Here is a 17,611-nt window from a genome sequence, read left to right on the forward strand (position 1 = left end):
CATAATTACTTGCAGACTTGTGCTCAAATATCTTATTAGAAAATCGGAAAGATCTCATATTCCAATATTATTACAATAAAGTAGTACTTCATATCCATATCAAGCCTCTTGATTGTTGTGGTTAGGCAGTGTAAAGTGCCCACTTAATTGATCAAAATCAACACAAATTGATCCAGGAAGCAAATGCTAAAATGAGACAAGTATATGTGCGTAATTAAGTTTATTATACTGTAATTTCACAAGAGGAATGATGACTTTAGGGCATAATTAGGATCAAATAGACAGTTCACAACATCATGTCATGTAAACAAAATAGCAATGTTATTTTCCTGAAGTGCTGGGAGATTTTTTTGGCAACAAAGTTAATACTGCTGATACACTACTTACTAGTAGTAAAATGGGGGTTGTCAGTCTCTTAGATGAGGAATTTGAATAAAAACAAAATATGGTGTAAAAAAAAAAACATGTTGGAGGATGACATTCCAGTTTATAAATAGAACTACATGGGATGCGGTAGGAGTAGGGTCTACTTTACATCTATGATGGCTCTAAATCATATACTGTACACATCAATTTCTTCCATACTCTTAATTAAAGTGAGCAACATAGGAAACAATACAAATATATCGATTGACACATATGTGATGTATGATTTCAGAAACAAAAGTGTTTTATTTTTATTTTTCAAAGTTCTAAATATAATTTTGAAGCTGCAATTAATATTAAATATATTAAATCATATTGACTAGAACATTTTTCAAAACGTATATAATTATAAAAAATGTGTGGTATAACAACTGTTTAAATGAACATAAAAATAATGAGTGGAATAAAAAAAATATGCTATTAAAGCAACACCAAAAATATGCAAGGATAAAACTGAAATGTACATTTCCTGAGGTTATAGTGTACTGTACTAATAATAACTGTCAACACTTAAAAAAAAATGGTCAGAAAAATGTGTAAGTGCAACTATTTTTCTAATGAATAACTATCATAATTAGCTATTACATTCACCACTTGATTATGCTACCCTATACAGAACACAAAATACAAAATAAAATTGAAAATAAAAAATGTAGACACGCTCTGAAAATCTACAAAAATACTAATGGCTTCAAGAAGATTAATTTGAGTGATAGTAGATTTAAAACAAATAAAAGCCCTTATTTAAATAGATTTCTATGGGATGACACAACGATTAACAGACTTCAACACAAACTGTGCACCGAATGCATAGTTTCCATACTGACCATCCAATCACAAGCGGTGCACAGGACACAAGGGGGACACACTTTCTCCAAGACACCTCACACTTGATGATGGGCTGCAGTCTTAGGGGCTGTTTCCCAGACACAGATTAAGTTTAGTCCTGAAATAAAAACCTCTTTCAAAGGAGAATTTCCATTGAGACTGAGAATGCTTTTTAGTCCTGGACAAATCTGTGTCTAGGAAACAGATCCCTTCTGTTAGTCTTGTCTCACTATCTAGTCTTGCATGAATATTTGCATAATTCCATAAAGAGACAAGTATGAAATAAGAGTTGATTGTCGACGTCATCAGCAGCGGATTGCTGAGGAAACGTGCATGTCATAATAACCTTTTAAGAACATAAATACCAGTGGAGGCTGATGGGAGGAGCTATAGGAGGATGGGCTCATTGTAATGACTGGACTGGAATTCATGGAATGCAGTCAAACATGTGGTTTCCATGTTTGACTCCGTTCCATTAATTCCATTCCAACCATTACAACGAGCCTGTCTTCCTATAGCTTTACATCTTCTTAACTTCTTGCACTTGGCCATCATCAAGTGCGATAGACAAGCAATTGCAGAACAGCTTTACATAGCCAGCCATCATTCCGGTGTTGTTTGTGTTGTCCTTCAGTCATAAAATCACTGTGCATATTTTGTTAATCTCCATGTTATCCACAGCAATGTTCTTTGCAATTGTGTTATAATCCCTGTTTCCTGATGACAAGACAGCTCCTCTATGCACGTGGTGTGTTGCTGTGTTAGAGCCATGCGTTGACCTAGCATACAGAAGTCCGCAATCATCGCAACATCATCATGCTCACTGAGACAAACCCAGAAATGCCGGGGGGGGGTGTGTAACAGAATTTTACTCACAAAAATAGAAATTGAATAGAAGTTAGAAGTTGAAGAACAATTAGATGGATATGGAATGACCTATGAGGATCAGATATTTGGTTGTCAGACTCATAACAGCTAGAATGACTAGTTTGAAATGAAAACTCAACTGAAGGGTGCATCTGAAATGGCATCCTATTCCCTACAGCGCATTACTTAGGGTGCCATTTCAGCTGCACACTAACAACCTCTTAACTAGAGCATAGAGCCCCATTCATGGTTGCGTATCAACACTAATGAACAGTAGTAACCGGTAGCTCAATATGGCACCCACACATAAAGGATCAACTTGAACATCGATCCCCATCTTTAAGTACAAGTTAATAAGGCCAAAGTACCTATGGAACACTAATCACTTTAATGTTTACATCCTGTTTTACTCATTTCATATGTATATACTGTATTTTGGTCAATGCCACTCCGACAAAGCTTGTCCTAAATTTGATATATTTCTTAATTTCATTTTTTAAATGTATGTGTAGATCCTACTGCGCCATTGGAGCTTTTCACTACACTGGCAAAAACATCTACTAAATATGTGTACGTGACCAATAAAATGTTATTTCAAATCCTAACTCAATTTTGGTCCTTAATTCTGAAAATGAATATAATGTAATCAGCAAGATCCCTTCATAGTGATGGCTATGCTCCACTCGGGTAGCCTGACAAAGGGACAGATTGAATCAAATCTGTCTATTGTGATTAATCTTGTTTATTCAGTGGCCTCAATTATAATATGCTGTATTATATAGAGCACAGAACTGGAAATACTATAATGTGGGTTTGATTGAATTCAACCTTATATGACCATTCAATTCAAATACTGCCATTAATCCACGTAATGCTAATGCCATCCCGGTAGCTATTGTTAATGCACTGAACAGAAATATAAAGGCAAGATGCAGTGTTCGTCCCATGTTTCATGAGTTGAAATAAAAAGATCCCAGAAATGTTCCATATTTTTTTATGCACAAATTTGATTACATCCTTGTTAGTGAGTATTTCTCCTTTGTCAAGATAATCCATGCACCTGACAGGTGTGGCATATCAAGAAGCTGATTAAACAGCATGATCATTACACCAGTGCACCTTGTGCTGGGGACAATAAAAGGCCACTCTAAAATGTGCAGTTTTGTCACACAACACAATGCAATAGACGTCTCAAGTTGAGGGAGCGTGCAATTGGCATGCTGACTGCAGGAATGTCCACCAGAGCTGTTGCCAGAGAATGTTCATTTCTCTACCATAAGCCACCTCCAATGTCATTTTAGAGAATTTGGCAGGTCTAACCAGCCTGAGAACCTCAGACCACATGTATGGCGTCCTGTGGGCGAGTGGTTTGCGGATGTCAACGTTGTGAAGAGTGCCCCATTGTGGCGGTGGGGTTTGGGATGCTCTGAATCAACAGCGTGTTCCAGTTTCCACCAAATATCCAGCAACTTTGCACAGCCATTGAAGAGGAGTGGGACAACATTCTACAGGCCACAGCCTGATGTGAAGGAGATGTGTCGCACCAGATACTGACTGGTTTTCTGATCCACGCCCCTACAGATGCATACCTGTATCCCCAGTCATGTGAAATCCATAGATTAGGACCTAATGAATTTATTGCAATTGACTGATTTCCTCATATGAACTGTAACTCAGTCAAATCTTTGAAAGTTGTACATGTTGCTTATATATATATATATATATATATTTGTTCAGTACAATATATTTCGTATGTGTGGTTACTTTGAACGCAAAAAACAAAAATGATCCCTGACAACATAACTATGAAATATGCTTAAAGGGGCTATCTGCAATTGCTATATCCATTTGTGGAGTTATAAATTAATGAAATATACCCATTGATTCTTGGATAATATAACTCCAATTCCAAGACACAGATTAAGCTTAGTCCTGGAATAAAAACCTATTTCAAAGGACAATTTCCATTGAGACTGAGAATGGTTTTAGGCCTGGACTAGTCTGTCTAAAAAACAGATCCCTTCTGTTAGTCTTGTCTCACTATCTAGTCTAGCATGAATATTTGCATAATTCCATTAAGAGACAAGTATGTCTGAGATAACACCATGAAATAAGAGTTGATTGTCAATGTCATCAGCAGTGGATTGCTGAGGAAAGGGTCTATCTGCAATTGCTATATCTATTTGTGGACTTATAAATTAATGATATACACCCATTGATTCTTGAATAATATAACTCAGATTAATCTTAGTCCTGGAATAAAAACCTCTTTCAAAAGGAGAATTTCCATTGAGACTGAGAATGCTTAGTCCATGGTTGCATGGCTCCGCCAATGAATTTGAGAGTGGTTACAATTCTCCAGCTGCTTACAGACATTTTATCTAATTTAAGCAGCACATTCCAGTGCTGATGTATAGGAGGAGTAATATAAATGGATTGTATAGCAGTCGGCGGCTACGTTTACTTTGACATAACTTACTGATAAAACAACAATTTGCCGAATTGCCACTGAAAAAAAAAACACTGCTGTATTTAAGCAATAAGGCCCGAGGGGGTGTGGTATATGACCAATATACCACAGCTAAGGGCTGTTCTTAAGCACTTTATAAAACGTGTTAACTAAAATGTCAGTCAGTGAGCAAGGAATAAAGACCTGGCCGCTACAACATTATTTTATTTGACAAATTCAGCTAGGTCTGTCCAATTTTGAGTGGAAAATTCCCCATTTAAGATATTTTCTGTTATGAATTCCTTAAGTAATAGACCACACACACACACACACACACACACACACACACTAGAGTAATGAGCACAGGACCAGAGATCTTGGAGAATCCTCCTTTAATGGAGCTTCTTCCTCCTGTCATTGCTGACAGTTGCTATACACCATCTCTCATGGCACATACTGAGAGTGGGCAACTAACTATTGCCACTTAGCACCCTATGGACTAGAATCTATCAAGGGGGGGCCTATTGTACTGTATGTAACAGGATAATATACCCTGCCTGAATGACATTTACACTGCCCACCTGCAGAGTTGACATCTCTCATCTTGTTCAAAGCACACACTGTATCGTGTCCCGTGTGGCTCAGTTGGTAGAGCATGGTGTTTGCAACGCCAGGGTTGTGGGTTCGATTCCCACGGGGGACCAGTACGGAACCAAAAATGTATGAAATGTATGCATTCACTACTATAAGTCGCTCTGGATAAGAGCGTCTGCTAAATGACTAAAATGTAAATGTATCCCATGGCAGACTTTTTTGTATATTTTTTTACGTCTGGAAAAAAAAGTGGCATGGCAGTGGGACTTTGATTCCCTTAAAAAGCATCCCTGCAGTAGAGTAGAGTACAGTCAGTGAGCAGGGGCTGCGCTGTTAGCGAGCTGTCCGAGTCTGTGTAGTCCTCTCTAGTCCTCTTCAGTCCTCCAGGTGTCCGGCCTGTGTCTGTTTCGACTGAGTTATCATCCTCCAACGCCCTATCTACTCAGGCAGTCTCCTTGTCCACCTTCCACAGCTGCTCCTTCACCTCGGTGGGCAGGGTGTTGAAGAGGTCCTCCTCCACCACCAGGCCCGTCTTCTTCAACTGCCTGCATTCCCCCAGCTCCACGGGCAGACAGTCCAATCTATTCCCCCTCAGCTCCAGCTGGGTCAGGCCCGTCAGCTCCCCGAAGCGTGACGGCAGAGACGTCAGGCAGTTGTTACCCAGGTTCAGAGTACGGAGCTTCTTACACTGGAACAGCTCGTTGGGCAGGGTCTCAATCTAAGTGGGGCGAAAAGAAAAAAAAGTGGGATCGAGAGGTAGTGTCAGGTGGACGTGACCATCACTACACAATGTGTTATAGTGTCAGGTGGACGTGACCATCACTACACAATGTGTTATAGTGTCAGGTGGACGTGACCATCACTACACAATGTGTTATAGTGTCAGGTGGACGTGACCATCACTACACAATGTGTTATAGTGTCAGGTGGACGTGACCATCACTACACAATGTGTTATAGTGTCAGGTGGACGTGACCATCACTACACAATGTGTTATAGTGTCAGGTGGACGTGACCATCACTACACAATGTGTTATAGTGTCAGGTGGACGTGACCATCACTACACAATGTGTTAATGGGATTTGATTCACAGTTCTCAGATGAGTCAACACGGCTACAGACAACACGTTCTTCATAACTAATCCAGAATACACCCTCAGAAATGTTTGTACAACAAACCAAATCTGAAAAGGAAAGCACTCACTCTGTTAGCAGTGACTACCAGGTACTGGAGGTTCTGCAGGTATCCCACGTCTGCTGGGATGTAGGTGAGGTTGTTGTGGCTCAGGTCCAGGAAGCGCAGCTTCCGACAGTAGAACAGCTGGCTGGGGATCTTATCGATCTTGTTCCTGTTCAGATAGAGCCTCTCCATGTTGTTGAGGGTGCCGATCTGGATGGGAATGTAGGCGATCTGGTTGTACCAGAGTTTAAGGCAGACCAGCCGGTGCAGGTGCTGGAAGCTGATGATCTCCTCGATGGTCTTCAGGTTGTTGTCCTTCAATGATGACAATAATAATACATTTCATTCATACATACAAAAAACATTTAATAAATACAGGGCCAGTTTCCCTGACACAGATTAAGCTTAGTCCTGGACAAGATTTGGGGCATTTTCACACAGGTTTTCACTTAGCTGTAGTTCGAATCATAGTTTGATTATTTGTTACACACACACACAGAAGTTTGGGGTCACTTAGAAATGTTCTTGTGCCATTGGAACACAGGAGTGATGGTTGCTGATATTGGGCCTCATACACACACACACACACACACACACACACACACACACACACACACACACACACACACACACTTTGAGGTCGAGTTGGTTTCACACTGCCAAAATGTCAAACTAACTAAAATGCCTAAACAAAACCACCTGTTCATGCAAGTAATTTGTTTATTGGAGAGAAATGATCACAGTAAATCCATCTATGATAATCAAAAGCATAACTTGTATGTCATACTACTTTCACTGAGTTTTTCAACAACATGCGGAGGAAACCGCGTAAAAGCCGCTTTAACTGTGACGTGAAAATGAATCCCATTTTATAATTTTTTTAATTTGTATTTATTTATTGTTTACTTCAGTTTATTTAGTAAATACTTACTTTTTCTTAAAACTGCATTGTTGGTTAAGGGCTTGTAAGTAAGCATTTCACTGTAAGGTCTATACCGCTTATATTTGGCACGTGACAATTAAAATTTGATTTGAATAGTCTATAATCAGTAGCCTATATCCCCGGTATAGCCCCAGTCCCCCTGATCTGCATCGGATGTGGTCATAAATATGCAGCTACTCACGGAATGTTTCAGAGATATCAAGTTACGGTACCGCATGCACTTCATCAAATGCTCTCAGTCAATCAACCAATAATACTGCGCAACTCTGGTTATTTTCCTGCGTTTGGTCTGGACTGCATTCTCACCGGCAGCGAACCGCACCACGGTACGAATTGAATCAGACTGAGATTACCCTTTTTGAGCGAACCATGTGCGTTGTTTAGTGCGCTCCTGAGTGCAGATAGAGTGTTCACACTAGCCCAAACTAACCGAACTAAGGGAGGAAAAGCAGCAAAATTCAGGAAAAAACACTCCAAACCAATTCGGTGTGAGAGCCCGCTTAATGTGTCCGGGAAACCAGTCACTTTATATAATAAAATCAGCAAGATGAATAAAAACAATACAATCACGTAATAAAATTGGTGAGAACACAAATTAAAAGTACACTGAACGCAGGATTGCAAAATACATGAAACGTTCCCAAAATTCCCTGGTTTTCCTGAAATCTCAATTGGAAAATTCCAGGAATAAGGAGAGAATAAGCACACATTCTCAAATCCTGCAACCAGGATTTCTGGGAAACCAGGGAAATTTGGGAAAGTTACAAGAATGTTACAACCTTAACAGAACGTAATAAACAGCAATGACAAACGAACCTTGAGGTCAATCTCCTGCAAATTGTGCAGGCTGAAGATGGAGTGCGGGATGCGTTCTAAGTCACAGCGGATCAGCTCCAGTTCAGTCAGGTTCACCATTTTCTTCAGGCTGTTGAGGACCATCAGCTTGGTGCCCTCATTGTTGACTGACAGCTTCTGGAGGTGCACCCCCACGTCCGTCACCACCTGAGGTGAAGAACATCATACATAAAAGGTGAAACATTACAGTGCAGGGAGAGGGGGAAAAAACAACAGGGTTTGACAGGGGCTCCTCTCCCAAACCAAATGATTCAAACTATAAATGACATGAAAAACAATGACAAGAGAAAAAGAAAGTGAGAAAAAAAAAAAAAAAAAATACCTGAGGTAGCTTGGTCAGGTTACTCTTCAGCCGGAGCACCTTGAGCCTCTTCAGCTCCCGTAGCCCATCAATAACAATATATCGGTTGTTCTCTGCGCTCAGGTTCCCCGTCAGGTGCAGCTCGCTCAGGTTCTTCAGGCTGTAGATCCACAGAGGGATCTCCTTGATGTCGGTGAACTTAATGTGGAGGGACTTGAGGTTCTCCCTGAGGAAGGCCAAGGCGGGAGCCTCGATCTTAGCAGGGGTATGGTACAGCCACATCTCCTTCAGGTTGACCAGCTGGGCGATGATAGGAGGGATGGTGATGTCTGGGATGAGCTCCAGCTTCAGCACCTACAATAATAACAGAAAATAATACATTTGGACCGAGAGGCCGATATCTAAGCTCAATAAACTGAAGTGACATTGGCAGGAGCAGTGTACACGTTTCTCTCTTCTTTTAAGACATCCTGTAATTATTCCGACACCTGCGACTCAGATGTGCGAGTACTTTTCCTATAATGTACATCAAATCAAAGTTTCTACAGTGTGTGCATTCAAAAATGGACCTAATCAAGGCACGTGGACAACATGGAATACAGCCAACTCTACACAAACTACCTCCAGCTCCATCAGGTCAAACACTGTGTCTGGGATGCCGCTCAGCATGAAGAGGTGCAGCTCCAGTTTCTCCTGGGAGTTATTGGTGATTCTCTGCCTCAGTTTGTCCAGAGTCCACTCGTTGTTCAGGTTGAGCTGCCGCAGCTTGTTCTCGCTCACCTCGGACAGGAAGACAGCAAAGCGTTTGGAGTACAGAGGGTCGTACTGGTCAATCATGTGCAGCATGAAAGCAAAGTCGTTCTTCACGTCCGGTATGTCGCTGTAACTGCTCTCCTCTCGTATCGACTCGAAGGAGTATTTCTTCAGCGAGCGCCGCAGCATCCAACAGAGAGTGTACATGCAAATTAAGCCGTAAACCCCCACTAAGCTGATGTAGACGCAGGCTAGGATCTTAAACAGCGTGGCCAGAGGATGGGCACAACGATACATGCTGTACCCTGTGAGGCTCTCTATATCCACACTACAGTCCACACTGAACTGAATATTGTGCACATAATACCCCGTATAGCAGATAATAAAAATGAACTTAATGACTTTGATAATAGTCTGTCGGATGTAAAGCCTGTACACAATGTCTCCCTCTTCCACGTGTAAGCGGAACTTTTTCACCTTTTCGAACAGAGCTTTTGCCTGTTCCCCCTCTTTCTTATCCAGGACGCCTGTCTCAGTGCGGTCCACGATCCCCTGCTCCAGGCGAGACTTTGTCTTTTGCAGCATGGGGACGCTGGCCTCCACGTCCTCGCTGACACACGATGCCTTCTTATCCATGGAGCCGTTCATCTTGTGGGGCTTGGGGTCGCGCTCCTCCACCACCGTCTCAGACAGAGCCCTGGTGGTCCAAGGAGAGTCAAAACACTTGAGTAAGATGGACACAAAGTGCTCCAGTTTGGAGCTAGTCCGGGGGAACTTGAACCAGAAGTTACTGCAGGCCAGGAAGATGAGGGTATGCAGTAGCACCAGGTAGGGGAAGTACTTGGCAAACCAGTGCAGGCGGTTCTCGTAGCACACAGCGTCTACGTAGTTGTACTGGTGGCGATCCAGGTTGTATTGGATCCCTTTGGGCTCCAACAAGAGCGGGGCCGACAGAGTAGCGTTGAAATACCTCCTGCAGGTCTGGTTGACCACCCACTTGCAGGGCAGGCAGATCATCTTGTCCTGGGTGACCTAGAGTGAAACAAAAGCATTTTAAGTACATCGACAATAGTAAAGTAAGCATTTCACTGTAGTGTGTGCATACTATGCTGTCTCCTGTGCATATGACATAACACCTTAAATTGATTTGTAACAGAAGCTGAACAAAAATAAGATGAAGTACATAGGAAAAAAAAAAGGGACAGTCCTCTAACGGACCTGCAGAGTGCCCCCGAACACGGCGATCATGAGCATGACGATGGAGATGTAGTCGGTGAAGACGTCCCACCATGGCTTCAGGATGCGGTAGGCCGGCTGGCAGTCTACAAAGTAACGCAGCTCAGTGATGGGGATCATGGCTTATCTGGGAAGAGGAGAGATAATAATAATAAATTAGGTGGGTGGTTATATTTATCCTGTTTCACACATGTACAAGTATGTATTACACGCATGTGTGGATTGGAAATGTGTTTTTTTTTAAAACCCCAACTCTCCCTGAGACAACCTACGAGAGTTGGGTCATGGCCAGCGTCTGCCATTATCAATGGCGACCCTGGAGCAATTAGGGTTAAGTGCCTTGCTCAAGGGCACAGATGGATTTTTGGCCTTGTCGGATTGGGGATTTGAACTAGCAACCTTTCGGTTATTGGCCCAACGTTTTAACCGCTAGGCTACCTGCCACCCATAGTATGACAGACAGGAGGTTTCATCATTTCAAATTCAACATTTTTTTATGATCAAATTGCAGAAGAGCAATTCTGAATTTCTGAAATACTTGGCATTTAAAAATGGGAGCCTTCAGGTCCAATAAAATAATGGTGCACTCGCCACTAATAAATAGTCTACTACATTAAAATAGGGAAATCAGTTTTATGCCATAAAGCAAAATCTATTGCATCCGGAACATATATAGATTAGCTACCGCAATTAGTAACAGCCATTCCCGTCTTCATTTAACACTCAAATCAATGAAGACTACCATAGCTCTTGCCTCTGGAACTCCATGAACAAAACAAGCATCCTATGTCAATTGAATGTGATATGTAACACATATTCTGTACTGACGGCATCAGAAAAGGGAAAGGGAGATACCTGGTCAGCTGCACAACTGAATGCATTCAACCGAAATAGGTCTTCCGTATTTAACCCAACCCCTCTGAATCAATGGCAGCAATGCTAACAGGGTCATGCATCCGATAATAGGCAACCAGATGGATTCAGTTGAAGAGGTGTAGTAATTGAATAGACTGACTACCTGAATCTCTGATGCATTATATTGGCTGGTTTGCTATTGATTTCACTATTGTTAAACAGGGCCAGTTAATCTAGCTGCCACAGGGCAGGTTTTAGGACAGCATTTTCATTAGGGCTGGCAGGGTGTGTGTGTGTGTTTGGGCTGGGAATTGCCAGGGACCTCACAATACTATATTAATCGCAATACCATATATATAGTGATTCTTCTGATTCAATATTGCGATTTGATTGCTATTTGATGTCCCAAACATATTGCTCACTATACAGTCAGGCCATAAATATTTGGACATTGACCAAGTTATTATTATTTTAGCTGTCTATCACAGCATTTTGGAGTTGAAATTAAATAATGAATATCAGCTGAAAGTGCAGACTTTCAGCTTTAATTTGAGGTATTTACATCCAAATCGTGTGAACGGTGAAATAATTAAAGTACTTTTTAATGTGGTCCCCCCTTTTCAAGGGACCAAAAGTAATTGGACAATTGGCTGCTCAGCTGTTCCATGGCCAGGTGTGTTTTATTCCCTCATTAGTTAATTTACAAGTAAGCAGATAAACGGTCTAGAGGCATTTTTTTAGGGGGTAGATCAGCTTTAATATTATAGATAGATTGTAGCTTCCATCAATGTAACTGTCTGCATCATTTCCAATCATACATACATCTGTATTTCCAGCTTATACATACTATGTGACCAAAAAATGTATAATCTATTTTACAATAGTTTTATTTAGTTTGTTTTTACTCCTGTCCTTCCTCTACCCTCAACCTCTCCCATCTATTTCTGATGTCCATCCGGTTCTATTTGCCATATCTTTCAAACTGTGCTCTTTCACAAAAGTTCCAAACCTATATATGTTTTACAGACACAGTAGGTTTTACATTAGTTATCTTGTTGTTATTAGTCCCAACCGTCAGCTCCATTCAACCCCTCATCTATCTATCAACACCATCCATATTGGATTTCTATTTGCCATATATTTTTCAACTGTGCTGTTTCACAGAAGCTCTGAACCTTTATTCTCATGGTTTCTACAGACTATAAATTGAAAATATTTTTGGGGGGTAAAATAATTATTGATCGATTTGACTATGACTTTTCAGATCACCCAGGTCTAGAGTTGATTTCAAGTGTCACATTTGCATTTGGAATCTGTTGCTGTTAACCCTCAATATGAAGTCCAAAGAGCTCACTGCCAGGGAAGCAAGCCGTCATTAGGCTGAACAATCAAAACAAACCCATCAGAGAGATAGCAAAAACATGAGGTGTGGCCAAATCAACTATTTGGTACATTCTTAACAAGAAAGAACACACTGGTGAGCTCCGGAACACCAAAAGGCTCGGAAGACCACGGAAAACAACTGTGGTGGATGACAGAAGAATTATTTTCCTGGTGAAGAAAAACCCTTTCACAACAGTTGGCCAGATCAGAACACCATCCAGGAGGTAGGCGTATCTGTGTCAAAGTCAACAATCAAGAGAAGACTTCATCAGAGTAAATACAGAGGGTTTACCACAAGATGTAAACCATTGGTAAGCCTCAAAAACAGGAAGACCAGATTAGAGGTTTGCCAAAAAACATCTAAAAAAGCCTGAACAATTATGGAACATCATCCTATGGACAGATGAGACAAAGATCAACTTGTACCAGAATGACGGGAAGAGAAAAGTATGGAGAAGGGAAGGAACTGCTCATGGTCTGAAGCATACCACCTCATCTGTGAAGCATGGTGGAGGTAGTGTTATGGTGTGGGCATGTATGGCTGCCAATGGAACTGGTTCCCTTGTATTTATTGATGACTGCTGACAAAAGCAGCAGGGTGAATTCTGAAGTGTTTAGGGCTATATTATCTGCTCAGATTCAGCAAAATTCTTCAAAACTCATGTGGACGGCAGTTCACAGTTCAGATGGACAATGACCCGAAGCAAACTGCGAAAGCAACCCAACACTTTAAGGCAAAGAATTGGAATGTTCTGCAATGGCCAAGTCAATCATGCATTTCAACTGCTGAAGACAAAACACCCCAAGAACAAGAAGGAACTGAAGACCGCTGCAGAAAAGGCCTGGCAGAGCATCACCAGGGGAGAAACCCAGCATCTGGTGATGTCTATGGGTTCCAGTCTTCAGGCAGTCATTGACTACAGAGGATTTGCAAACAAGTATTAAAAATCACAATTTAATTTATGATTATGTCAGTTTGTCCAATTACTTTTGTGCCCCTAAAATTCAGGGGCTATGTATAAAAATGGTTGCAATTCCTTCCTACACGGTTAACACAATAATTTGGCCAAAAACCTTAAATTAAAGATGAAAGTCTACACTTAAAGCACATCTTGATTGTTTCCTTTCAAATCCATTGTGGTGGAGTACAGAGCCAAAATGATGCAAATTCTGTCACTGTCCAAATACTTATGGACCTGACTGTATGTCTGCTGCAGAGAGACTAAGAGAGAACATGAGAAAATAAGTCTTGATCTGTCAGGGAAATAAAAGTGATGAAAACATGATGGCTCACTATTTAAAAAGAAAATGGAGAACAAGCTATAGGATGAAAAATAGTTTTGGTGCAGGTACAGCTGACTAGAGCTACCTACCAAAACAAAAAATACAAATCAATACTTGGAGTCAAAGTATTGATATAATCCTAAATATTATTGCGATATTTAACTGTATCAATTCCCTACCCCCATCACTAATTTGGGTTACCCTGGAAAACACACACCATGTCTCAGAAGACCAAAGTCAGTTTAGCAGTAATCTAATTAATCAGCGCTTAGATTAGTAATTTAAGTGTTTAAATCACTTCAAATATGAAGAAAGAAACGCAGAGACCTGGCCATGAACCTAGTTGGAAAATAGAAGAGGTACAATATTGAAGTGTTTACATGCAGTGAGAACAACAGGGTAGTGAGATGAATGTATAACAAAAGCTATGGGGAAGGTAGTTGGCAGATCATTAAAACATTCCAGAATAAAAACATTCCAGAATAGATAGGAGGCACAAGTGACAGAAAATCAAAACTAACAGAAAAAAAGATGCAGTCTAGCTAACCTACATGTCCAATATTCCACATTTTAAAGTAAAATAAATAATACTTACAAAATCTGGAATAAAATACAGTAGAACAGTAAGTCTCCATTTATGAACAGCATACAAAATATGTCTTCTCTATTTAGGCCTTCAACTCCAATACTGAACTACCATGAAGATAGAAAGACTGACAAACCTCTGACATTTTACCATGTGCCCCACTCTTTCACTTGCGTGCCACTCTCGCCAAGAACATTATCTTCACAACTGTAACACTTCTATAGACGAATCTTCCGTTTTGGCTCGTCTGATCTAAACACAAACCACAGGCACGACAGCCACCTCACTTTCGTTATCTATTCTTAGTCGTTTCCCATAATAATACCCAGGGTATTGTCTCCCAGCGACCTTCAGGAGGAGATCCTGTTTACCTTAGAGGAGGAGGAGGTGGCGCTGGCTGCCTGTTTCCAGTAGGCTCAACACTGTATCTCCAGCTCCTGTCTCCCAGTAGGCTCAACACTGTATCTCCAGCTCCTGTCTCCCAGTAGGCTCAACACTGTATCTCCAGCTCCTGTCTCCCAGTAGGCTCAACACTGCATCTCCAGCTCCTGTCTCCCAGTAGGCTCAACACTGCATCTCCAGCTCCTGTCTCCCAGTAGGCTCAACACTGCATCTCCAGCTCCTGTCTCCCAGTAGGCTCAACACTGCATCTCCAGCTCCTGTCTCCCAGTAGGCTCAACACTGCATCTCCAGCTCCTGTCTCCCAGTAGGCTCAACACTGCATCTCCAGCTCCTGTCTCCCAGTAGGCTCAACACTGTATCTCCAGCTCCTGTCTCCCAGTAGGCTCAACACTGCATCTCCAGCTCCTGTCTCCCAGTAGGCTCAACACTGCATCTCCAGCTCCTGTCTCCCAGTAGGCTCAACACTGCATCTCCAGCTCCTGTCTCCCAGTAGGCTCAACACTGTATCTCCAGCTCCTGTCTCCCAGTAGGCTCAACACTGTATCTCCAGCAGGCTCAACACTGTATCTCCAGCTCCTGTCTCCCAGTAGGCTCAACACTGTATCTCCAGCTCCTGTCTCCCAGTAGGCTCAACACTATACCCTGTGTCTCCTGCTCCTGGTGGTCTCCCTAAAAGGAACATTGGAAGGAACCTAATAGCCCTTCTCTCTGGATGGTCATTCTATTTCAGGAATATGTAATAAATAAAGCACATAAAAAGCTGTAGGATTGAAGAATCCACATGAGTTCGTTATTGCCAACTTTGTTACTTGCAACGTTTATTTTGTAACATATTCTAAAGAACATATTCCTGAGAATACAGGCTACCATCCCTGCCCTCCTCACTCATTCCCACAAGACTGGGAGTTGGCGATCTGTTGCTGCTTGTGTTCAGTGAGGAAGACAGATAAAACAGACAGACTTCCTGTGGAGATGAGAAGTCTGACGCCTGCCTAGCCCCACTACAGCCTAGCCCAGCCCAGTCAGACCACCAACCTACTCCCACACACAATGTCATTGTCACAACAATTCAGCCCAATTCAGAGACCTGACCACCCATTAGAGTACTGACAAAACACACTGATTGGTAAAACTTTTCTTTCTACAGGGCCAATAGAAGCACAAAAAGACAGCACTCAGTGAGTGACAGTAGCCACATGTATGACCAAACTTCATATTCTTATGTAATATGCAGTACACACGAATTCTGAGTACTGCACAGAGAATTGAAGAGTTAGAAACATGGCTAGATGACATCTCTGGGAGATTAGCCTAATTTCTGTGAACTGTGCAGGTATCTAGGCATCTGCTCTTTCTTTTATTTAACTAGGCAAGTCAGTTAGAGAAGAAATTCTTAATTTACAATGACGGCCTACACCGGCCAAACCCGGATTACGCTGGGCCAATTGTGCGCTGCCCTATGGGACTTCCAATCACAGCCAGATGTGTTACAGCCTGGATTCGAACCAGGGCCTGTAGTGGCGCTTCTTGCACTGAGATGCAGTGCCTTAGACCACTGCTCCACTCTGGAGCTCTTACCACAGTGTTGGTACTGGTGTGATCTGTACTTCGGTACCTGGTGCAGTTGTTGGTGGATATCCCACTCAGTGATAGCCCAGCGATCCTCATGAGCCCAAGTCTCTTCTATCTCCATAGGAATGGGTGGCTAATCTGAAAACAAAAGGAAATTGGAAGAGGAATAAGCCTAATTAGGCCTAGCATGCAACTATTTAATGTCTGGTCTTAATACCTATCAGAGAAACTCACTAGCTAGCAAACAGACTGGCAAGATGTAGGCTTGTATACAACACTAACAGCTTAAGCTTACATAAGTCTGACATCCCATTCCCAAAGTTTAAATCACATGCTGGGATGACATGTGGATTTAAGCACTTGAAAGGGTGACACACACACACACACATTACATGACATGTCTTATTCTGGAGTTTGCAAAGTCCAAAACACATGGATGATCTCATGAAATTCAAAAGATAATTGCAATCTCCATGGTGAAATACTCTAGCTAGACAGTCTAGCTACATTATTTACCCTGCTAACTATCTAGCCTTGTCATATACATTTAGTAACTAGCGTTAATGACAGCTAGCTAGGTAACTAACGATAGCTAACTAGCTACGGTAGCTAGTTGGCCAAGTCATGCCAGATGAAACCGGTATATGATGCAGACGATTGAGAAGTTCAGCTGCTAGATAGCCTATAATCGAGTATCAATTAGACAGTGTGTAGCTATTGATGTTATCATATCAGTGATGGCTATCTTAGAAACACATACACCAGTTATAGTTAAACTGGTTAGCTAGCTATAACGTTAGCTAGCGTAGCTTGCTAGCTGACATTTCTTAGCATTAAAATGTTAGCTCGACCGGCATTACCATAAACAACTCTCTGAGAAGTAAAGCCCATCTTGACTATCGTTTTAACTAACTATAGTCTAGTTACTAGACACCTTACTCAGTTTTGCTCCACTGCAGAAAGGCTGGCGAACACCACAGGCTAACAGAAAAACATGATGGTGTGGGGCTAGCTAATGTTAACTAGCTAGTGTTGCCTTCTTTTCATCTGTTGTCGTTGAGCATTGCAGCCTGCAATTATGCCATTTCCGATAGG

The 17,611-nt window shown here is 41.7% G+C and overlaps 1 protein-coding gene across 5 annotated transcripts; it reads right to left on the minus strand.

Annotated features, from left to right (window-relative positions):
• Nucleotides 1-203: 203 nt before the first annotated feature.
• Nucleotides 204-17,607, minus strand: LOC106579810 (volume-regulated anion channel subunit LRRC8A). 5 transcript variants are annotated; one of them, XM_014160005.2, is made up of 8 exons: nucleotides 17,456-17,607; nucleotides 16,560-16,654; nucleotides 10,417-10,561; nucleotides 9,067-10,230; nucleotides 8,467-8,799; nucleotides 8,106-8,291; nucleotides 6,371-6,661; nucleotides 204-5,882 (listed from the first exon to the last, which is right to left on the minus strand). In XM_014160005.2, the coding sequence occupies exons 3-8, from the start codon at nucleotides 10,552-10,554 to the stop codon at nucleotides 5,607-5,609; spliced, it is 2,388 nt and encodes a 795-aa protein (XP_014015480.1). In that variant the 5' UTR covers nucleotides 10,555-10,561; nucleotides 16,560-16,654; nucleotides 17,456-17,607; the 3' UTR covers nucleotides 204-5,606. The 5 variants fall into 5 exon arrangements, with proteins under 5 accessions (XP_014015480.1, XP_014015481.1, XP_014015482.1 ...); XM_014160006.2 differs by having other exon boundaries at nucleotides 16,523-16,654; nucleotides 17,456-17,596; XM_014160007.2 differs by having other exon boundaries at nucleotides 17,377-17,573.
• Between the last annotated feature and the right edge of the window lie 4 nt (nucleotides 17,608-17,611).

Source organism: Salmo salar, chromosome ssa20 (assembly GCF_905237065.1).
Source record: "Salmo salar chromosome ssa20, Ssal_v3.1, whole genome shotgun sequence".
NCBI lineage: Eukaryota > Metazoa > Chordata > Actinopteri > Salmoniformes > Salmonidae > Salmo > Salmo salar.